General features: G+C 36.4%; 1 protein-coding gene and 1 pseudogene across 1 annotated transcript; one reads left to right on the forward strand and one right to left on the reverse strand.

The window, feature by feature from the left end:
- Positions 1–18,902, reverse strand: part of LOC136032477 (cytochrome c oxidase subunit 2-like) — a 52,628-nt pseudogene extending 33,726 nt beyond the window's left edge.
- A 2,849-nt stretch (positions 18,903–21,751) lies between these two features.
- On the forward strand, positions 21,752–22,735 carry LOC136032506 (basic helix-loop-helix transcription factor amos-like). The gene has a single exon (XM_065712812.1). It carries the CDS (start codon positions 21,858–21,860, stop codon positions 22,479–22,481), a length of 624 nt encoding a protein of 207 aa, XP_065568884.1. The 5' UTR covers positions 21,752–21,857; the 3' UTR covers positions 22,482–22,735.
- The last annotated feature ends 2,540 nt before the right edge of the window (positions 22,736–25,275 follow it).

Below are 25,275 nucleotides of genomic sequence, written 5' to 3' on the forward strand. Positions count from 1 at the left end.
ACATAACATAAAATTCTACGTACAGCTCGATTAGAGCACAATGTAGAACAAATAACCAAACCCCTAATGAGCCATGTATATTCATTATTATTATCATTTTGTAAAAGATAAAATGATGGAAAACTTCTTTCAGAGGAAACTATTCTGTAATGTTATTGATAATTATTACAAGTGGTAAATGATACTGTGGTAATTAATAGTAATTGTAATTAGTTCTAAATGATGATACTAGTAATTCATAGCTACGCTTATTACTGATAATGAGAAAAACCCTCAGCAATAGTACTGATAGTGTATAATAGTACTATAATATATATATATATATATATATATATATATATATATATATATATATATACATATATATATATATATATATATATATATATATTTATATATATATATATATATATATATATATATATATATATATATATATATATATATATATATATATATATATATATATATATATATATATATATACTAGCTGTACACCTAGATGGTGGGGCGCTTCGCGCCCCCCCAGGCCCCCCCGCGCGCGTAAGTCGTTACGCGCCATATTAGTTACGCGCCATTGTAGTTGTGTCCCTTTGACCCACCTGTGAATAGAGATAGATATAAATATATGTTTTTAACTACGTAAAACATGCGAATATACAACATTCTTCGCTGTCCCATTGTCTGTGCATATAAATAGATTGTCAGGTTTACTGACTCTTGAACATGCAACATATAATTGTCCATGGGAAAAACAATCCGTATTCAGATCTATACCTCATTATTCTCATGATGTGTCCCTGTGTCCCGGTCGTCATTTATATTCCCTGTGTCCCGGTCGTCATTTGTGTCCCGGTGTCCCAGTTTGTAATTTCTCTTTGAGTGTCCCGGTCGTCATTTATATTCCCTGTGTCCCGGTGTCCCGGTCGTCATTTGTGTCCCGGTCTGTAATTTCTATTCGAACAATCCCTATGTCCCGGTCGTCATTTATATATCCCGCCTGTGAAAAAATGCAAGGCCTGCCCGTCTTTCTTGGGACTAAGAACTACTTGTTATTTTTTTTTAGAAAAAAAATATCTGATCACGTTAAAAAAGATTAATTTATGTTCCAGTCACTGTTGAAAAAGTCAAACATTATACTGTGTTTCTCTATAGTCTAGAAAAAGATATTAATGATGCATATATAAGTCGTTAAAACTCTTCACCTTTTCTGTGTAGTCAAATACCTACAAAAACATTAGAAAAAACAGGCCTTCCATAAATGAAACACCTTTCAAACTAAGCCTATTGATTAAAACATCAAAAAAGCTTAGTGATTGATTGTCACTCACCCGATCTATTTGAATATGTACGGTGCTTTTTTACATTTCTTTGGCTCCTGTCACCCGCAGGGATGTTTAACTGGCACTAATGATTTCATTTGCATAATATTGCACATAAACGCCCATGTTGATCTAACAAAAAGTCTTAATGCCCTGCATGGGGAGACATTTCGGGAACCTGATACTTCTTTGGTATGGAGACATTATAGAGAAAAGCTGCTGTCAATTCATTGTGAAGTTTGTTGGCCAAAAGCAATTTCGGTGACTTTTTTCTGAGCCAAAACCATAGTTTAAAAAGTAATCCATGTAAATCCATTTTCATGATGAGAATCAACCGTTCTAATTCGGAATTTCAGCAATAAGTTTATTGGTTTATTGCCAATAGTTGGTAAGAAGTGTAATTTCTACATTCTTTTTCTTTTATTTCGTGATGAAGTCAGTTCGAAATAACAATTTGTCTTGTCTTATATGAATCATATAAAAAAATAAATACGTATGGTACTGGAATTCTTAATATTTGAATTCATCTGCAGCATGCACGTGTATGTAGAGTGGTCGGTCTTGGAAGTTTCTCACGCCCAATATATGTAAAATAAAGGAATTTGATTGGACAACAATTGTGTTCGCATGAAAAAGGATTATACCTAAAAAATGGTCGCCTTTTCTAAAAACTGGGCAAGATTGAAAAAAAGGAAACCATCAGTATCTTGTTATTAGAAAGTATCTTTCATTTATCGGTTTACCAGAACAAGCTGGTTTCAGACCTGGCAGGGGCTGTCAAGAACATATTCTTATCCTCCAACTTATTCTACAGCAGACCGAGAGATTTCAACTGTCTGCTTTCATCACCTTCATCGATTTGTTGCTACTTTTCACTCCCTTATCATGACCGAGCTTTGGAAGATCATGGTGGAAAATGGTGCTCCAGCAGAACTGATCGAGATACTCGAAGTAGCCTATGAGTCTACTTTCCACCATGATGCTCGGCAAGACCATGGCAGTTTGGACGAGAGTCCGAACTGCCGACGGCGACATAACGGAATTTGATTTTGAGTCAGGGGTCAAACAGGGGTGTCCTCTTTGCCAGCTATTTTTAATTACATAATAGACTAGATAATGGTGAATTTGCTTTGCACCCACATAGGGTTTGTCGTTGGTCAGTGAAAAGATAACCTGATGGCTCTGACAGACTTTGATTTCAATACGATATGGGTATTATGAGTAGCTCGTCGGCTGAGCTCCAAAATATTGACAACTATGCCTCCTGTACATCAAAGAAAGCTGGCCTCATGATCAGCAAGTCTAAAACAAAAGTCATGAAAGCAAGCACCACAAACCAAAGTGCACTTTGGATTGGACATTAGATTAGCATTAAAACGAAGATGAAGGTTTAATCGAAGCAACTGTTTAATCTACCGTACTATTCGCCTGTGAAACTCGGCCTTTAAAGGCCGAAGAAACACGCTCGCTAGAAATATTTGACCATCACTACATGAGATAAATACTACGGGTCAGTCGATGGTCTCATATCTCAAATACTGACGTGCGAAGGCGTTGGGCCCAGAAGGTCCCCGTCTCGGTAATCATAAAACTACGACGACTGAAATTCCTGGGACATAAACTACGACGGCCAGCTGGAACCATACCCCGCGACATCTTCACCTTTGATCCCCTTCCAACTTTGAAACGGAGAACAGGCAGCCAAAGAAAGAATCTCTTGTAGACATTCAAGAATGACCTGGATCCTCGGGGTGGCTTCCGCCAATATGGATGTCGTTGAGATAAGGACTGGCTGAACACTGCAGAATAGGTTGCTGCTGACAGGTCATGTTGGACTACGTCAGTCATCCCATTGTCCATTGGTGTCGGGCAGGATGGATTATCGTCTAATTCCAGTCGAAAGTTACTAAGTAAGTAAGTAATAATAGTAGGGTGCAAATATTGTCTTTTGTCCAGCATCCCCCACAACAAGCCCTCTAAGTTTCAACTTCACACACCAGGTTGTTCCTAAGATATTGATGATGCGTACTTTTGACAACCTGCGTACAGACAGCATGCTGTGATTCACTTCAGCTTCCCTCCTCAATATTCCCTGAAAATTGTGCCTTCTTACTTTTAGCCATAGTTGTAATAGTAGTCACAGTAGTAGTAGTCGGGTAGTATTAGTAGCATTAGCAGCAGTAGTAGTAGTCGCAGTAGCAGTAGTAGTAGGAGTATAAGTATTTGCTATAGCATTAGTAGTAGAAGTAGCAGCTGTAATAGCAATAGCAGTTGTAGTAGTAATAGTAGCAAGGTGAACTTAGTGCCTTTTTGTCAATTAATAATATCCCTTAAAATGCCCTGAAAGTTTCAACCGAGTACTCTAAGATATTACTGATACGCTCTTTTGACAATGTGCATACACATAGTGAGTTTTGATAAATTTCAAATATCCCCCACATTCTCTGAAGGCTGAGTAATATGTAACAGTAGCAGCAGTAGTATTAATAGAACTGGTAGAAGTAGAAGCATATACATAGTACCTTTTGATTAGTTGAACATTCCCTAATTAAGGGTATCTAATACTGCAAACTTTTTCGTTAATGCGATATTTCTCTCAACATGCGCTGAAAGAGTCAGCATAACGCCGACCAAAAAGGTGGAAGTCTTCAAGCAGTTCTACATCATTTTTCACATTGACCACCAAATTTTTCTTCTAGCCTACACTGTAAAATTTCCAATTGTTGAACGGCTTTGCTTTAATAGTGGACTCAGAGATGCATCAGCAGTCTTCACGCCTAAAACATTGCCCCAGTCACACGACCCGTCCTCTCTTTACAATTTCTGGGATTGGGTACGGTTGTTTACAGCACTAACAGATCTCCTTATTTGATCCTCGTTCATGTCGTTTGGTGCGTAGAATGTGACGACAGGAATCCTAATTACAGACACATACGATTATAGTATAATGATTTCAGACAACTAACATTTCTCACCCAGATAGGAGAGTGTTTCTAACGATTGCTTCGTACGCAATAATTTTCGCACCAAGGCTTATGTTTGTGCGCTTCCAAAGTGATTTAATGAGCTGAGTGAAGCTGGTAGAGGCTAGTCAAATAGGCTAGTCGAGAGGCTAGTTTTGTTTTTGTGGTCAGATCTCCCTTTAAATTGACAAGGAATCTGAGGTAGACGAATTTTCCAACTTGTTCAATGCTGTTGTTATCCAAGGATATAGAAGGAGGGCTTTGAGAATTAGCAGACGATAATTGAGTCTTTGTTAGATGAATTCTTAATCCAACTATTGCAGAATAGTAGGCACCTTTGTTCAACACAATTTGGGCTTTCAGTGAATTAAATAAAAAAACAAGTTTTTTCAACTGAAAGTAATGAGCGATATTAAAACTTAAAACGAACAGAAATTACTCCGTATTGGAAAGGGGCTATTCCCTCCTAATCATCCCTCTCTTTACGCTAAAGTTTGACCCTTTCTCACAACTCTACTTTTTAAAACAATAAAAAACTTTAGCGTAAAGAGCGGGGTATTTAGGAGGGAATAATCCCTTTTATATACGGAGTAATTTCTGTTCGTTTCAAGTTTTAATGTCGCTCCTTACTTTCAGTTGAAAAAAACTTGTTTTTTTATTGAATTTCTGAACGTTTTTTCATATTAATTGTTTTGTGGCTAAATGGCTTTCTCATAGTTTTGATTGGACGATTTTGAGAAAAAAGGGGTGGGGTAGAAGGCCTATTTGCCCTCCAATCTTTCGGTTACTTAAAAGGGCAACTAGAGCTTTAAATTTTTTCTACGAACGTTTTTATTAGTAATAAATATACGTAACTTACGAATTAGCTTACGTAACGAGCTTCTATATTCGCATATTTTTATTATGTATATTAGAGGGTTTGCCCCCTCGTCAATGCCTTGGTCTTTACGCTAAAGCTTAAATTTTATCCCAATTCTTTAAGAATGACCCATGAATCAAAAAAGTAGTAGAATAAATAGTTGAAATTACAAAAAATACTTTAGCTTACAGAGCACGGTATTTAGGAGGATATGAACCTCCTCATATGCGTAATAATTTATGTTCGTTTTAAGTTTTAATGCTGCTCTTTACGCCCAGTTGAAAATACTTTTTCATATTTATTTTTTCATTGTTTTTTTTTAAAGAATACTAGAAAATCTTGCGCATGGAACTTCTCTTCACCCAAGATAGATTCTCCATGAAAAGATCACCCCTTGTAACCCCCTCCCCTTGACCCTTTCCCCAAACCAGAAAAAATCCCCCTGAAAACGTCTGTACACTTCCCAAAAACAATTTCTATATGTAAACAATGGTCAAAGTTTGTGACTCGCAGCCCATCCCCCGGGGACTTTCGAGGAATAAGTCATCCCCAAAGAGATAGTTATTAGGCTTTTCGACTATGTTGAACAAAATGGCTATCTTAAAATTTTGATCCGGTGATTTCGGGGAAAAAATGAGCGTGGGAGGGGGCCTAGGTGCCCTCCAATTTTTTTGGTCACTTAAAAGGGTACTTAATTTCCGTTAGAATGAGCCCTTTCGCGACATTCTAGGACCACTGAGTCGATACGACCACTCGGGTCGCTTTTTTCCCCTGGGAAAAAACAACAACAAGAAAACAAATAAACACGCACCCGTGATCGGTCTTCTGGCCAAAAATGTAAAATTCCACATTTTTGTAGATAGGTGCTCGAAACTTCTACTGTAGGGTTCTCTGATAAGCTGAATGTGATGGTGTGATTTTCGATAAGATACTATGACGTTTAAGGGAGTTTCCCCTATTTTCGAAAAAAAGGTAATTTTTCTCCAGCTCGTAACTTTTGATGGGTAAGATTAAATTTGAGGAAACTTATATATTTAAAATCAGCATAAAAATCCGATCCTTTTAATGTATCTATTAGTATTAAAGTTTCAGATTTTTCGGGTACCCGACTGATTACTCAATCGGGTACCCAAAACAAGCCGCAGACAATTTCTCTGGAAAATATCTAGCAAATTCACCTCTGTTTTTCAGAACGCCCACGCTTCATAACCATACTTGACCGCTGTCATTACTGTAGCTTCCATCTTCTATTCTTGTTTTGCAGGCTTATCTTAGCATTCTTCCAAAAAAAATTTAAACAGTGAAAAAACACCTCGGGCCTTGGCTGTATTGCTTTTAAAAAACACCGTCCTTATTAATAATACTACCTAGGTAAGTGAAGCTCTCCACTTGATCAATATTTTCGTTACCCACATCACCTCTTCATCTGCACTTATTCCTAGTCTTAGCGACTTAGTTTTCTTAACATTATTTTTCAAACCTATTCTTGCACCCTTAACTTACAAACTTCTAAGAAATTCATTCATTTTGCTAACATTCATCCAGGATGTTTCAACCATCATTATAATCTAAGTTTAAGAGAGTTTTTCTTCTTCAATTGATTCCGTGCTCTCCCATTGCCTTTGCTGTGCTCTTTAGGAAAAAGTCCATCACACGATTCGTATAAATAGGGTTAGGGCAAAACTCTACTTCACTCCTGATTTAATAAGAACCGAGCTACTAACATTATTTCTTACTTTAACCGAAGTAATGCTATTCTCGTAATCGCTTTAACTTATTTATATGGCATACATTACAAGGATAAGACCTTCACTAAAGCTCAGCTATCAGCTAAATCTAACGTCTCCTCATAATCTATAAAACCGTAGAATTCTATCAGTAATTTTCTGTATCTTTGCCTGTAACTATATCACGGTTTAGCACATTCTCAAAATGTTCTGCCCATCTCTGTTTAACTCCTTCTTATCCTTAGTTGAGGCCTCGTTCCTATAATTATCTGGGACAACTCCCACTTGACTATTCCCTTTCAATGTATTAACATGCCAGTGCAAAATTTTACTATTATGCCGTCTGGTTATACCTTCTTGATCTACAGCAATTTTATCCAAGGTATCCATTTCACACATCCTTAATTCATATTTTAATGCTTTTTCCGCTTTCTTTACATTCCTCTTATTTTCATATGATCTATCACTCAAATAATTCTTGTAAAAGCCTGTCCTCCTCTATACTGAACATAAATCATTTTCATCAATATCCCTAGGTGCGCTTCAAACTTTCGTCCATAAGACACCATCAGCGGTTTTACATAATATTTTCCTAAAATGATCCCATTGATCTGCTATATTGTCAAATTTTAGTCTCTCCAGTTTAGTATTCAACTGTTCCTGAAAGGTTTCTCTCAGATTTTCATCCTTGAGTCTACCAGCATCATAGATTCGGGGAAGGTATTACTCGTCCTAAATTTTATCTTTAGATTGATCCTAGACACTATTACATTGTGATATTTACTTTTAACATCAATAACAACACTCCTATACAACCTAGTATCTTGCATCGATCCTGCCAGTTTTCAGTTTACAATGACATAATCAATAAGGTTAACCGTCTTACCATCATGTGAATACCATGTTAACTTAAGGGTCATTTTTTGTCTAAATATTGGTTATAACTAGATTGTTATACCGACAAAATTCGGTATAACACCGAATTTTGTAATGGCTGTAGCAGTAATGGCTTCAGCAGTCTGCAGTCATTACTGTTTTCTTTTCCTCTACAAAATTTACACCGGCTAGGGTAACATCTATCCCTATTTCTACCGACCTGGACATTAAAATCGTGAAATAAAAATACCATATTTCTATCCTGTAGTTGTAAGTAAAATTCATCTTCATTACTGTCTCCATCATTCAGTTCTACCTGGGCACATATTACTATGACTAGTACCCTGCACCAAGTAAATTTAGTAATAAAATGACCTACTATCAATCTACTATTAATACCTTCTAAGGATTACTTAGGAACTTCCTTGCTCATTTTGAGCACTGCTCCCTGCCTATATACCTTGTCCTTCCTGCCTGAATAAATAAATTTTATACCATTTAATTTCATGTTTCCTACCCATAGGATATCAGTTTTTTGAATATCTTAATAAATCCAGTTCGAAGTGTCTGAATTACTCGGTCACAACATCGATAGGATAGTAGTATTTTAACGTAATTCCAAGCTGTAATTTTCATATTTTCTAAATCATTGAAATTATTATAGCCTCAGGAAAAGCAGTGGTCCCAGAATACGTGCAGGAAGGAGATTAACACATCTTTTCAAGTCTACAAGAAGTGCTTAGGGCAAATTCCCGAATCCCAAAAGACGATTAACACATCTTTTAAAGTCTACAAGAAGCGTTTGGAGCAGAACAGCAAGACGTCCCTGGGACCTCCAGTTGAACGGAAGATTTGTGCAATACTGGTTCAATCTTGGTCATAAAATGAGTTTCCACACTTGGTAATGCTCTTTTATCATCAAGAGTCGAAATCCTGCATTGACAATATTAAGCCTACTACCTCCGACTCATTAAATATTTATGCCTGCAAATATTATGCTACTACGGGGAGGCAGCCCACAATCGATAAAGTAGCTAGGAAGAGGCGTTTCAGCCCCCCCCCCCCCTGCAAAAAAATTCAAAACAGACCAAACCCTCAAAAAAGACCAAACCCAAACACTGATCAGAATTCAATGCAAATGCTGATTCGTTTACAAGACTATGGTTTCGTCAAGAATCACCACTCCTCGAAATCACCCTGCAGCCCTTTTAGCATTCATGGTTTAGGTTAGGGAGACCCGTGAAAGATCCACCCTGATTCCACAATGAGACCACGCAAGCAGTACTTCACTATCAGAGATAGGGACGGAGACAGAACTTATGAGAGAGCGGAGACCCAAACCAACTCACAGCACTGGAACAGGTCCAACCTCTTACACCAAGCCTATCCTCATCAGGGCATTCGTCAGGGTACTCTTTTTATCAGGTATGGTTCAGATTTAAAGAAGATAGGAAAGGCCTATTTTCCATTCTTGACGATAGTTAGCTGATTTTTTCCAAGGTTAAGATCGACTGCCTCATTTGCAAGAACAAACATGGGTCAAAGCATAGCTGAAAGTTGCACATTCACAATAATTCTGTTTATTAATAGGGCTCAACTGGTGATTGCCTTCGGCAATGAGGAAAGATGACATTAAAAATAATTTTAACTAGCATCCAAAAACATTTTTCTGCGAAGCTTCCCCAGAATATGCCTTGAAAATTGACAGAATTTGATTTTAAATATTTTTGATATTTACACAGCTGCACAGTTACAATATGTCAATTTAAAGAATTTTCTTCTGAAAAGAAAACAATTTAAAAGAAACATAACGCTGCAAAAGTGCCCCTTTCGCACCCTTAACAGTTTTTGTCAGTCATACTGAAGAGCATGTTTTTCCGCAGGAAGTTATCCAGGGTTGAAGTCCTGGGCAAATAACAAGCAAAGAAAACATCTTCGATCATTGTTGATCACTGACGGCAAAAGTTTTTGTTATAAAGGTGTCAAAAAGTTGAAAAGCCATTTGAGGCGGACCAAGTGCCTCAAAACAGCCTCTATTTGTGATCGATTGATAAATAAAAAGTATACTGGAGGCTTGTTTGCTGCTTGATTGAGATGATCACCGCGCGCCTTTAGGCTCTCCATAAGCCTTTCATTAATAATGAGTTTTTGCGACAACCACATATTCAAACTTGAGGAGTCGTTATAGCTTAATTTAGGGCGAAAGTAAAAACACTGTACGCTGTTATCATATCGTAACGATGCGAAATCAAAGTTTTTATGTGGCCGAAATTGTGGCTTTGATATGGTTTAAACAGATTAAGCATCTGACGGACGACGCAAAAAGTAGTGGACAATCTAATTTTAAATAAACTCTTCTCCGGAAATATTCCTCCATAATTAGCGTTTAGATTAAGAAAGCAAATGAAGCGTTATACAGTTTGAGTCCCAAATTGAACACCTGTCATATCATTCTATAACGTCACATTTTCAAAAATAATATTATTTTATAATACGAACATCTGTCATTCGCCATATTATTTGTAAGCGGAAATATATGGGAAATTATGAAAAAGCTGGGTACTTGGTATTACACCCAAGAAATGAAGTTAGGTCAGTCCTAATGAAAAATACTAATTTGCAAATTAATGGTAGAGGGTGGGGGTAACCTGATCTAACCCCCATCCCACCCCTAATATGCAAATGTGTTGCCAAAGTTGTATTATTCCGATGTATTCTGTCACCGGCCACTTGTTTTCCACTCAGCGTAAGTTTAATGTTTCTTATTACTAACAGGTAAAACCGGTTTGTTCTCAAGTTAAATTTACTTCGCTTGTTTTGTTTAAAAATTTGTTATAAATAAACTATTGTCATTATTATTATTGACGAATATTGGAATTTGTCAAAACAGGAGAAAAAGAGATGAATTCTCTACATTTTTACTAGAAACTCCAGAAAAATTCATGTGATAGGCTGGTATCCCCCCAAGCCCCTCTCCTTTCGTATATGCTTGAGCTGTAAACAACTAACAAATTAGGGAGGTTCAAAGTATTAATGCACAGTTTTCCAGTAAATGCAGGGAAAAGTACGACGAGTTTGGGCAGAATTAATCTTTTCTAATTTTTTAAATTTTAGAAGACTGAAACTTCATGAGTTAGATTCTTGAACATGTGGGTTTCGATGGTATAGTTTTACCCAAAATAAACTCTTTTTTGGAGTATTTACTTATTTTTTAAAATTAGAATTATTTTTTTCAAAATTTCTTAAATTCTAAAAGACTGAAACTTCATGAATTAGATTCTTGAACATGTGGGTTTCAATGGTATAGTTTTACCCGAAATACACTCTTTTTTGGAGTTTTCCCTATTTTTCAAAATTAGGTTAATTTTAACTATATTATATGCTGTTGCTAAGAATAGATATTTACGAATTGGTAAGGATATGACTGTCCTTTGCAATGTAGGCTATTGGATAAAAAAAGTTTTTTTTTTCAAGCGTAAGAAAAGAGCAGCATTATAATCTCACAAGAACAGAAGTTATTCCGTGTTTGAATCTCTTAAATCTACTCATTCCGCCTACTTATTCCGCATCTCTTCAACCTACTCTATTTATGATAAAGCCCCTTGAGTATGTTAAAAATTAGTCTTGTTCCAACTCAACGGTCATTGTATTTGAGCTGTCATTACTGAAGAATTAGCACAAAAAGTCTAACTTTGGCCTGGAGAATGGGGGGACGAGAGGATGGGCAGACCTCCTCGTATGTGGAATAATTTATGTCGTTTTAAGTTTTAGTATAGCTCTTTACTTTCATTTTACAAATAAAATACTTTTAAATATACCTTCCGTTCGTTTTAATAGCTTACCCAGGGTTACCCCAACTGTAAGGAGGGCTACCCCCCCTAACCCTGACTCTTTAAATCAAGCTTTTGTGTAGCAATACTTCGAGAAAAAGAGCTCATTTAGTGCATTTTCTTTTCTAGACAGAGTATAATTAGCCAAAATAAACTACAGTCTCCACAATAACAGGGCAGTTCCTTCTATGTAGTCATACTCTAAACAAATCCATAATCATGTGGATATTAATTCAAACCATAAGAAGCGAGAGATATTTCCCGTTTTATAGTTATCGACTGGACCTGTCATACATGTTGAATTAAATTTGTGTACCTCTATGAGGACGGCACCTTTTTGGGGAAGATTAATTTGTATGTCTAAAACTATACCAATTTTTATGTTCTAATATTAGCGATGAGCAACTTTAAAAATAAAAAATTGCATTTATAGAATAAGCATGAATAATATATTTCGTCGTTGCATATATATTGTTGTTGCAAAACGAAATTTCAGTTTTTTAGAGCTTCAGTTTCTTTTGACAAGGGTAAGGGTCGCTCTTTACTTCTTAGTTCCAGCTGTGTGATCCAAAGCTTGTTCAGACGTGTGGGAGGGCGCAAGTCCATCTTCCAACACCAATTTCATACATTAAAGTTTACCATTTGTATACAACGCCTCAAAAAGGATAATCTTCTCTAAACAAAAAGAACTACTCAAAATCTTCATTAGGAGGATATCCAGATTATAAAAAAAAATCATTTATAATGTTATCACTTCTAAGGATTTCAAAGCAAGTTATTCAGCCTTACTCCTCCCCCCCCCCACATGCTCTGAGATATTCCTAGTGGTAATCATCCCCCTTTCCAACTATTTTGCCAGTAGGCGTGTGAGTGTAGTCTTTAATCTCACGCTGAAAAGGGTTGTCTGCAATAAGAGGGACACATTACCTGAAAGGCCCCATATTAGAGGCGTAGTCTAAAAACATCCCGGGAATTCAAAGGGGGTTAGAGATTAATTTCTACCCCACACAGAAACCCTATTGGATGTTTATCTGTAGCATTACGAAGACTTAAGAAATTTGGTCATAAAATGCACATATCAGTCTATGTCCCTTGTGTCCTTATGAGGTGCTCCCGAAGAACCTATTTTATCATGCCCTTGGTGCGTGATATCTATTGAAAACGCCCGTATCCACAGTGGCGAGGGTAGTATTTTGGCGAAAATCTCCAATGCAATGTACAGGTTTCAAGATCGTGCCATTAATGAGCTCATCTGCGTCACCATTGTTCACTTGATTATCGCCGGTCCCTACCCAAGTCTTTACCATTGACCTATCGAGGGTCAATGCTAATAATAAAAAGTAAATTTAAATAGACATGGAATTGAAAGAGTAGATTTTAATAAAATTATAGAAAACCCGGTAGGTAAAGAACCTGATTAAAATTTAAGTGGACAAGTTTGAAAGATTATCGTTATTTTCAGGGAGGATGGAACTGTCTGGTGGGAGCTTGACGAGGGGGGGGGCATACTTTACGTTTGATGAAACTTTCACGGAGGATGTTTCCTTGAGGGGGGGGTAATGCTTCAAAGTAGCTGACCTAGATTTATCTGCATTATTTGAAAAACAAACAGAGATTTAAAAAAAACAGTTTTTTTTTTAAGTGGAACTAAGGAGCAACATTAAAACTCAAAACGAATAGAAATTATTCCGTAAATGGAGACTTGCCCCCAACTCAATACCTTACTCTTTCGCTAAAGTTTGACTCTTTGTCCTTGTATTTTAAGAAAGGCTGATAAAATACAGAGGTCGTTTAATTAGAATAGGAAGCTTTTTTCAAAAGTGCTAACGGTCTTAGCGTAAAGAGCAAGATATTGAGGAGGGGGCAACCCCTCATTGACGGAATAATTTCTGTTTATTTTGAGTTTTAATTTTTCCTTTGTTGCTTTTTTGTTGTAAGTTTTGAGACAGCCATTTGTTCAAAAAATAGAGTAGGATTTTCACCTATGCTGCATTAGATGGCTATCTTTAAATTTTTTATCGGATATTCTTAGGGAGAAAACGGACTTGGGAGGGAAATAGGCGCCTCCAATTTTTTTGGTCACTAAATCAGGGCTCTAAAAATTTTGTTTTCAGTTCGAAAGAGCTCCAATCTGATCTTAAAGGACCATTGTGTCAATACAATCAACCCTAAAAAAAAAAAAAAAAAACCAACAAACAAAAAAAGACATAAAAAATCCGTGGTCGTTCTTCTGCCAAAAAATACAAAATCCTTCGTTTTGTAGATATGAGGTCGAAACCTACCCAGCAGAGTTCACTGACATGCTGAATTTGATGGCGTCATATTTGTTTGGATCGTTTTTTTTTCGTGATGCCTAATTTTTTAAAATCGGGCAAATTTTCTCAGGTTCGTACCTTTTAATGGGTAATATTAAACTTAATAAACTTTATATATTTGGAATCAGCTTAAAAGAAAGTTCTTTCAAAGTGTGAATTGTTATCAAAATTATGTTTTTTTAATGTTTTGGTTACTATTCGGCTGAGTCGCTCAAAGTTGAAATTGTTTCCTGGTCTTTAGAAGACGTGGGGATCGTCAGCGCACCCATCTTAGTACCTGATTATCTTGAGGTCAATCCGTTATTTGTTGTAATTTCTGTTCACTTACTACTGCTACTACTACCAACTCACCATAGCAGCAAGCCGCCTGAGTCCAACACAACTGCAAACGCTCCTCCTCCATCCCATTCTATTCAAAGGGTCCCCTTTGACACCCTCCCAGGAAGCTCCCGTTTCCTTCAAACCTTTCTTTATGACGTCCTCCCACCCCAAACGAGAAAGACATGCTTTCCGATTAGCCCTAGACGGTAGGCCGAAAAGGACAATATTCGACAATCTGTCATCCGTCATCCGCGCAACTTGCCCTAGCCATCTCAACCTTTCTTTCATTATACCCCTAGAAAGTGGGATTGAACTACATTTTTCGTACAGCCTACTGTTTGAAATACGGTCTGTCAGCCGGGTACCCAGAAGAATGTGTAGGCAATTTCTCTGGAAAACATCTAGTACATCTTCATCTGCTTTTCGGAGCGCCCATGCTTCAGAGCCATATTTGACCACTGTCATCACTCTAGCTTCTAATATTCTAATCTTGGTTTGCAGACTTATCTTCCTAATCTTCCAAACTTTTTTTTTTTTTAACTGTGAATAAACACCCTGAGCCTTGGCTATTCTATTTTTAACATCTTCACTGCTCCCATCGTTTTTGCTAATAATACTACCAAAGTAAGTGATGCTGCATGATCAATCTTTTCGTTGCCAGCGTCACCTTTTCATCTTCACTTCTTCCTAGCCTTAGTGACTTAGTCTTCTTATAATTAATTTTCAAACCTATTCTAGCAACCTGAACTCAGAAAACCTCTAAAAGTTCATTCATTTTACTCACACTTTTATGTGTGAGCATAATCTAAGTACAGGAGAGTTTTTCCTCCCCATTTGATTCCGTGGTCTCCCATTGCCTTTCTTGTGCTTCTTAAGACAAAGTCCATCGAAATGATCGATATAGAGGGGAATAGAACACAGCCCTGCAAAACACATGATTTAATACAAAACCTGCTGCTAACCTCATTTACTACCCTAAACACAGCAGTGTTATCCTCGTACATATCACTAATCATTTTAACATATTTATCTGGCGTACCATACAAGGATAAGACCTTTGCTAAGGCCCTTATATCAAACAGTTCGTGGTAACGAACTGTAGTAAGGAGCGACCCGGCTCAATAACAAACGAAACTCTAAAAAACGGAATTTTGATACTGATAGATGCATCAAAAGAATCGGATTTTTATGTTGATTTTAAATATATAAGTTTTGATTAGTCATCAAATTTAGCCTTACTCATCAAAAGTTACGAGCCTGAGAAAATTTGCCTTGTTATGGAAAATAGGGGGAAACACACCCTAAAAGTCGTACCATTACCAAACGAAAATTGCACCATCGCATTCAGTGTATCAGAGAACCCAACTGTAGAAGTTTCAAGCTCCTATCTACAGAAATGTGGAACTTGGTATTTTTTGTCAGAAGACCGATCACGGGTACGTGTTTATTTGTTTGTTTGCTTGGTTGTTTGTTTTTTTTTCCTAGGGGTAATCGTGTCGACTAAGTGGTCCTAGAGTCTCGCGAGAGGGCTCATTCTAACGGAAATTAAAAGTTCTAGTGCCGTTTTTAAGTGACCAAAAAAATTGGAGGGCACCTAGGCCCCCTCCCACGCTTATTTTTCACAAATTCAACGGATCAAAATTTTGAGATAGTCATTTTGTTCAGCATAGTCGAAAAACATAATAACTATGTCTTTGGGGCTAACTTACTCCCCCAGAGTCCCCAGGGGAGGGGCTACAAGTTACGAACTTTGACCAGCGTTTACATACAGTAATGGTTATTTGGAAGTGTACAGACATTTTCAGGGGGATTTTTTGGTTGAGGGGTGAGAGGAGGGGGCTGCGTGGGAGGATCTTCTCTTGGAGGAATTTGTCATGAAAGAAGAGAAATTCCATGAAGGGGGCGCAGGATTTTCTTGCATTATTTAAAAAAAAACAATGAAAAAATAAATATGAAAAAGTTTTTTCTACTGAAAGTAAGGACCAGCATTAAAATTTAAAACCAACAGAGATTATTACTCATATGGGGGGGAGGGTTCAGCTCTTCCTAAATACCTCGATCTTTACGCTAAAATATTTTTAGTAGTTTCAACTATTTATTCTACAGCTTTTGTGATTCAGGGGTCAATCTTAAAGAATTGGGACAAACTTAAAGCCTTAGTGTAAAGAGTGAGGTATTAACGAGGGGCAAACCCCCTCATATACAAAATAAAAATATACGAATATAGAACTTCGTTTCGTTAGTTAATTTGTAAGTTACGTATATTTTTTACTAATAAAAACGTTCGTTAAAAATTAAAAATTCTAGTTGCCTTTTTAAGTAACCGAAAAATTGGAGGGCAACTAGGCCTCCTCTCCCGCCCTTTTTCTCAAAATCGTCTGATCAAAACTTAGAGAAAGCCATTGAACAAAAAAAAATAAATAATACGTAAATTTCGTTTTAATTATTCACTTGCAGAGAGCCAAAATCAAACATGCATTAATTCAAAAACGTTCAGACATTAAATTAAAAAAAAAGACAAGCTTTTTAACTGAAAGTAAGGAGCAAAATTAAAACTTACAACGAACAGAAATTACTCCGTGCATGAAAGGGGCTGTTCCTTCCTCAACGTCCCGCTCTTTACGCTAAAGTTATTTACTGTTTTGTAAAGTAGAATTGAGAGAAAGAGTCAAAGTCTAAAAAGTATCATATTCACTAAGTAATTCTCTACCTACAGAGACCAGACTAATGCCTTGATAACTACCACACTCACTCTTATCACCTTTCTCATACAGTTGTATAATTAAGGTTTTCTTAAAATCGTTAGGTACTTTAACTTTTTCAAAAATCCTTCTCATAGTCTGCAATAACTTATTTCTAACCTCAGAGCCACCATATTTAAGCAACACATTAACCACACTATCAGCACCTGGAGCCTTATTATTTTTTAATTCTTTTAGTGCTGTCGCTAATACTTCCTCACAAAACAAATCTTTCTTCACATCCAAGGTATCACAAACTTTTTCATTTTCCTCTATATCTTTTTCTTGCAACTCTATCTCTGTTTAGCACATTCTCAAAATGTTTTGCCCATCTCCCTTTAAATCTTTCATTATCACTAATTGTGGCCCAGTTCCTGTCTTTAATTAAATTAAAAAAACAAACAAGTTTTTTCGCTGAAAATAAGGATCAATATTAAAACTTAAAAAGAACAGAAATTGTTCCGTATATGGAAGGGACTGTCTCCTCCTCAATGCCCTGCCCTTTCCACTTAAGTTTGACTCTTTCTCACAACTCTACTTTTTAAAACAATAAAAAACTTTAGCTTAAAGAGCGGAGCGCTGAGGAGGGAACAGCTCCTTTCATATTCGTAATAATTTCTGTCCATTTTAAGTTTTAATGTCGCTCCTAACTTTCAGTAAAAATAAAATATTTAATTTCGTTTCTGAATTAAAGTAGGTTTTGAATTTAGCTCACTGTGTATGAATAATTAAAACGAAATTTGTATATTAATTTTTTAACTAATAATAACCTTATAATAACCTGAGTTTGATTTTTGTTGCAGTTGTTTAAGAATGACTCTTGAATCACAAAGAGTAATTAGTTAAAATAATAACCCCCTCTAAAAGTTAGAAAAGAAACTTTAGCGTAAGAGTAAGCTATTGAGGAGAGACAACCCCCCACATTTACGTAACATTTCCCGTTTGTTTTAATTTTTAATGTTGCTTCTTACTTTCAGTTAAAAAAGCTTGTTTTTATTTAATTGCTGATCTTTTTTAATTAATGTCGGGAAATCCAGCTCACCCTCCATGGAAAATTCCCGTCCCCCACGAGAAATTTCTCCATGGAAAAATTCTCCCACGTAACTTAAACTAGTAATATTTGCGGAACTAATTTTGTAAGTCATAGTAACAATACGGCCAAATAGGTCGAAACTATTTTTATGAAAATGAAAGTCACAAGTTGAACAATTCTCAAATGACTGAAATGACTGAAATAAAAGATCCTTAAAAGATGTACGTAATAATCTATGTTCATCTTAAGTTTTAACGTTATTCCTTATTTTTAGTTGGAAAGAAAACTTGTTTTTTATTTAATAGCTACCCCAAGCCGAAGACATACAATATCTTTGGTTTATTATAACGCAAAAATCATAGTTATGAAGCTGCTTAAGATAAAATTAAATTATAAGAATTGCCAAAAAACAACACAAACAAATTGTTGCTTATATCCATCATTATTTAACAAAATTTAAACTTTAGCGTAAAGAGCGAGGTACTGACGAGGGAGCAAACTTCCTCGTATACGTAATATGAGGGGGCTCACCCCCTCTTCAATGCCTCGCTCTTTACACTGCCCTAGTATCTTACGCTACCCTAGCATACCCTAGCATCCCATCCCCCTAGCATACCCATGTTAACCTATGGGCCATTTTATGACCAAACATATTGTATTGGTTATAACTAAATTGCTATGCCTACAAAATTGCAAAAGTCTGTAGCCATTGCTGTTTTCTTTTTCTACACCAAATTTACCTAGGCTAGGGTACCATCTATCCCTATTTCTACAAACCTGGGCGTTAAAAGCTCCTAATAAAAACGCCAAATTTCTACCAGGGACCCTGTCTATTTGCTCCTGTAACTGTAAGTAAAATTCATCTGAGTCACTGGTATCTCCGTCAGTCGGTTCTACAGGGGCATATACTACCATAACTGATACCCCGAACTTTTTAGTCATAAAATGAGTAATTAGTATTATAATAATACCTTCCCAGCCTAAACAAGACTTAGCAGCTTTCTTATTCATCATGAGCCTTCTCCCTGTCTACGCGCCCCACCCTTCCTGCCTGAGTAAACAAATTCTATACCACCTAATTTCATGCTTCCTATCCCAGGGATAAAAGTTTCTGAAACTCCTAATAAGTCCAGTTCGAATCGTCTGGATTCTTTAGTCAAAATGTTGATACGATAGTCACTTTTAACCGTTGTAGCATTGCAAGTTCGAAGACAAGAGTTTAAATCCTGCACAGACAGTCTCAAGCCTATTACCTCCGACTCATTATAAACTCATACATACAAAAATATTATGCTAATACGGGAGGCAACCCATTGTAGATAAATCAGCTAGGACGAGGTTTTTTAGCCAAAAAGGTCTGTTGCTTCCTCCTTAAGACCTCGCTCTTTACGCTAAAGTTTTTTTATTATAGAATTTTAAAATAAATATTGTTATTCTAATTAAACGGTCATTGTGTTTTAGGAATTGTTCTTAAAGAATTAGGACAAAAAGTAAAAAATTCAAAAGAATTAGATTCTTATGCTGATTCCAAATATTTAAAATTCACTAAGTTTAATATTACTCTTCAAAAGCTGCAAGCCTTTATTTTATTGCGATTTTATTCAAAATTACAAAATTTACTTGATTACCAAAAAAGAGAGAAAATATCATTAAAAAGTCTAGAGATTTTAATGACAAGCAGACCACCCCATTCAGCACATCAGAAACCCCTGCTATAGAAATTTCAACCTCCTATCTACAAAAGTCAGGAAATTTATATTGTTTCCCAGAAGGAGGGTCACGGATGCGTCTATACTTCATTTATTTTCCAGAGGTAATCATATCGAAGCATTGGCCCTAGAATATTGTGAAAGGTCTTATTCAAAACGGAAATCAGAAGTTCTAGTGCCTTTTTTAAGTGACCAAAAGGATTGGAGGGAAAATAGTCCCTCTCCCCTGCACTTTCCCTCCCAAAGATATCCAATCGAATTTTCAGATAGCCTTTTGATTCAGCATAGTTGTAAGGTTTAATAACTATGCCTTTGGGGATGACATGACCCCCAGTAATCTCTGGGGAAAGAGCTTTAACTTACACGGTTTGCGGATTTTTCCCTTATAGTAATTGTCGTTAGGAAATGTACTGATATTTTTGGGAAGGGGGAGGATTCCCTGCGGGGGAATTTCTCCGGGGAGAATTTCCCATGGAGAAAAAAGCTTTAAGGCGTACTTCTGAGGGGAAATTTTACACAGAAGGAGGGAAGAGGATTTTCCGGCATGTTTTGAAGAATGGTCAGAAATTAAACAAAAAAAAATCAGTTCCTTCAACAGAAAGTAAGGAGCAACATTAAAACTAAAAACGAACAGATATCATTCCTGGTATGAGGGGGATTGTCCCTCGCTGAGGGGCCCTCCACCCTCGCTCTTTAAACTAAAGTTTCACTTTTTGGTACAATTCTTTAAGAAAGACTGCTCAAACACAACAAGAGGTGTTGTTTAGAGGGGGGATAAGGAGGGCCGTTCCCCCCAATAACGTGCTGTGAAAATTATTATGCATCCCATGCCCCTTGACTATCCGGATATGGACCCCTCTTGCCCCCTCACTCCCAATAAAAATGCTGGAAATTCACCCCTGAATACAAAGGCTGTTGAATTTGAATGAGAAGTAATTTAAAGAACTTAATGACTTTGGCGTAAAGAAAGAGGATTAAGGAAGGGGCAGTCCCCATCATATGATTTCTATTTATATAGAAATTATGTCAAAAAATTTCTATTTCTTTCAAGTTTTAAAGTGGATCCTTAGTTAGTTGAAAAAAACTCGTTTGTGTTTAATTTGGTGAAAGGTTCAAAAAATAAGTTGGGGAGAAAGGCTAGATTTGACCAGGCTGTTGCCCAGCAATGTCATAAAGACAATGACCTTCCAAACGCGGCCTTGATATGAGGGATAACTTATTAACTTATTATCCCGTCTTATACATTTTCAAAAGCAAATGGCCAATTTCATGAAAGGAGACAAATTTGCCCTCCTAGCCAACCAGTACCCCCCACGCTGTGAAAAATCTCTAGCAAGGCCCAAGCATACAAATTTCAACCTAACATTTATTATTGCCAAATCATTTGTATATATTGCCAATCCTATATATATATATATATATATATATATATGTATATATATATATATATATATATATATATATATATATATATATATATATATATATATATATATATATATATATATATATATATATATATATATATATATATATATATATATATGTATATATATTTATGAGTATGCATTATATAAATAAGAATCAGTGATGAATTGCAAACCTATTTTTATGCCTAAGTTTATTCAAAATTACAAATCAAGAAAGCTGTTCCGCTCGATGATTATTCTTGTCGACGCGAAGAATAATTCTATTTTTCGAAAAAATAATGAGCACTTTGGTTTCCTGTGAAAGTCAATATTACAGTGTTCAGTTCGTTGGACAGAAAATGACAGCGGTCATGATTGAACTAAATTACTATGTCTATGGAGTTGCTAAAATATCCCAATCTTCAAACGCCAAGACCAGGTATTAGCTCTACATTTGTCCGATTTTCCAAACTATGTTCTGGGGGGTCTGGCCACAGAATGAGCAGTTTTTGGGCGGTACTCATGGCCTTCGACCCAGAGGGCTTTCGGTATCTACCCCGCCACGCGCTAAGCATTTCAACCAATGGTTGACTTCATACTGCTTCCGATTGCATTTTACTCTAGTTTACATGTATAAGCTGAGAGTGAGGTGTTCCAGTAATTCAGTCGTGTCTTGAGCACCTGTGAATAGAGTTAGTGAGAAAAACACATAAAGTTAAGATTCTATATGAACTGATTTTGTTTGGTTTGAAATGTTTCACTTCCAGAAGAACAATGTTCAGTTATTGAATTTATATCCGCCGACTTCTCCTTTTGCCCGACTTGAAGCTTACAATTCTGACGGTTATCAAACTCCAAGCCCTACGAATTACGAATCTCAAATGTCGGATTCGGGAACACTAAGTGATCACTGTGATAGTCCAACGTCATCACCTGTAATTCTGTCGAAAAGCCAAATCAAAAGTGAGTTCTCTTTTAGCCCTGTTGACTTATCATGTGATTCTAAAAAATTTCGCCGCTCTATTTCAGAGCGAGCAGCTACATTTCAGACAACTTTTGAAAAAGCTTCATCTGTTGATTTTAGAGATGTTATTTCTTCCAGTTCGAGTAGCGAAAGTCCTATTTCAAGGACTGAAATGTTGGCTGCCCGAGCTGCTCAAAAGCGTCCTGCAAAAGAAGTTGCACCAACAGTTATGAAAAAAAGGAGACTTGCTGCGAATGCACGTGAACGAAGGAGAATGAACAGTTTAAATGATGCATTTGACCGACTTCGAGGTGTTGTTCCAGGCATAGGGGATGACCGACAGCTTTCAAAATATGAAACTCTTCAGATGGCTCAAAGTTATATCACTGCTTTACTTGATCTTTTACAATGAAATGTAAGATTCTTTGGTTGAATATCTGTGATAAAAAGGACTTGATTTAAAGCAATTGCCATTAGTTGTACCATAGAACATATCAAGCATTGCTTTCGTAGCTGTTAAGTTTGACGATACTAGTCTCTCTACAGTGCTTTGTATTACTTAATTGAATTTTTGTAGTATTATACACCTTATATATGTTAAAATGCTCAACAACATATCGCAGTAGTTTCCTTTTCCAATTTTTGAAATAAATACTTTAAAATCTTCTATTATTGACAAGTTTTGTTTTTAGACTTCTCGAGACAGGCTTTCTAGGTTATTATTATGTTCTTGAGGATATTTTTGAGACAAAAATTAATATCAACCAAAAAGAAATGGTTTATCTACAAACCCTTTATTAAGATTCAATGCGATGGGAACACTTTTTCTAATTTGACTTAGCCCTTTCGCAGTTCTAGCATGTAGAGTGTATTAAACCTGTTCCCTGAGCTTCAATTTACCTCTACGTTTTGCGAATGCTACGTTCGGCCCATGGGCGGCTTTATGGTTGAGTTACTTAAAAGAAATGTTTTGCTAAATTTTGGGCATACCCCATGCCTCTAAACTGAGCCCACTAGATTGACAAGTTACGAATATTTTTTAGCTAAACGTATGGTTCTGAGATCACTTTATGGTCTCTGTTTGCTTTATTCTTTTTCTGCTTATTTTCTCTCTTTCTCCCTAAGACAAGGTACATCTCCTTTGAACACTCTCAGAGATACTTGGATAATATAGCTTTGGATTTGAAGTGTTTTTTTTGTTTTTTTTACTTTTTAAGCGGTGAAAAATCTTCAAGGTCATTACTAATAGTTCAGGTTTGGAAAGTAATTTATAACTATTTAAGTACCTTATATTATTTACAATTTGTAAATTAACGCCAGTCTAAGCCAATTTAGATGATCTCCAGAATCTGCATCAATTATCATAACTGACTTTTATATAAACAACTTTAGTTAAGTCCTGGGTGAAATAGAAGCACCGGAGAGAGATGTTCTCCCACCATATGGTTTTCCTCTTAAGACAGCACTAGAACTTACTGTTTTCATTCGAAAGAGCTTTGTTTCATGTTTCAATCATAGTCTGCTCTACACAAAGTGCTGGTAAAAAAGACCTATTACTCTTTACTAGGTCAACACTATTACGTATGCCAATTTTGACTAGTTTTTCTGAGTTGAGTCAGGCCTGGATAGCGTTTTTCAGGTTTAAACTTTCCATGGATTGCCTTGGGTAAAGATTAAATTTTAATTTAGTTGAGTATAAATTATATAGGGTTTTGTAGATTGAAATCTTACGATAATTCACTCTGGCTGGGCTGTACTTTTCTTGGTTGAGCTGTGTAATCCTCAAACCCTACGTAAGCTGAGACAAATATTGCATACTTTGAATTTGTAAATTTTATGGGTTGAGTTTCGTGAAACCAGAACCAGTGTATAACTAAAAGTATAAGCTATACTATTTTAGTACCATTCTATTGGCTATTAGTCGGATAATTATTGAGGGCTCCGGTTTGGTTTTGGTTTGGCTATTACGAAGTTCTTGATTTCTCGCTATCAAATAGTTCGTGGTAACGAACTGTAAGTAAGGAGCAACTCCTAAAAAAAACCCTAAAAAAAGTCAGCTTATTATGTTACTTCCAAATATATGAGATTCATCAGGTTTAGTATTTCCCATATAAAGGTTACGAGCCTGAGAAACCGGATTTTTCAAATAAGGGGAAACAGCCCCTAAATTTATGAAATCTTGATGAAAATCACACCATCAGATTTAGCGTACCCAAAAAACCTACTGTAGAAGTTTCAAGCACCTACATACAAAAATGTGGAATTTTGCTATTTTTGCCAGAAGACAGATAAAGGATGTGCATTCTTTCTTTTTTCTTTTTTTTTGTTGTTGTTTTTTTCTAGGGGTGATCGTATTGAAATAATGGTCGCAGAAAATCGGGAGAGGGTGCATTCAAACTGAAATTAAAAGTTCTAGTGCTCTTTTTAAGTGAAAAAAGATCAGAGGGCAACTGGCCCCTCTCTCATGCCCATTTATTTCCCAAAGTTACCCGATCAAGATTTTGAGATAGCCATTTTGTTCAGTATAGTTGACAGATCAAATAACTGTCTTTAGGGGTAAAGCGGCCCCAACAGCCCGTGGGGAGAGGCCTGTAAGCTACGAAATTTGCCCATTGTTAATGCATAGTATTTGCTATTGGAAAGTATACGTACATTTTTTTTTGGGGGGGGGGGTGCTCGGGGTTAATTTCCATTGGGAGAATCTTCCTTGGAGAGTGAAATTTCCGGTGGGGGGTGGTGAAAATACATGGAAAAACTTTACACTGGGGGGATTTGACAGAATTCCTAATTGTCTTACATTATATTTGTCAACTCAATTTTGCATGCAGAGGTGTTCCGAAGGAATTACCTGGGAGCTATTTTCCACGTGTTTTGATTTCTGGAAAAAAAAGTATACGGAAGGGGGCATTTACGGAGTTATCGAAAAGCCGATTAGAGATTAAAGTCTTAATAAAATGAAAGTACGGTAAAAATAATTTTTCAGGCTGAATCGTCCGCAAGACATCTTATGGAGAGGGAGGATTCTCAGCGAGGATGGAACTGTCTGGAGGGATCTTGACGGGGTGTGTGTGTTTTGCTTCGGATGAAATTTCTACAAATGATTTTCCCGTGACGGGGGGTATATCTGACGAAGGCCACATTTACATGCACTTTTTGAAAAACAAACAGAAATTAAATTTGAATAACATTTTTTTTTTAACTGAAAG

Source organism: Artemia franciscana, chromosome 10 (assembly GCF_032884065.1).
Source record: "Artemia franciscana chromosome 10, ASM3288406v1, whole genome shotgun sequence".
NCBI classification, from domain to species: Eukaryota; Metazoa; Arthropoda; class Branchiopoda; order Anostraca; family Artemiidae; genus Artemia; species Artemia franciscana.

Bases quoted from the DNA above. Each gene is read 5' to 3' on its own strand.
- LOC136032506 (XM_065712812.1), top strand. From the start codon at position 21,858: ATGTTTCACTTCCAGAAGAACAATGTTCAGTTATTGAATTTATATCCG.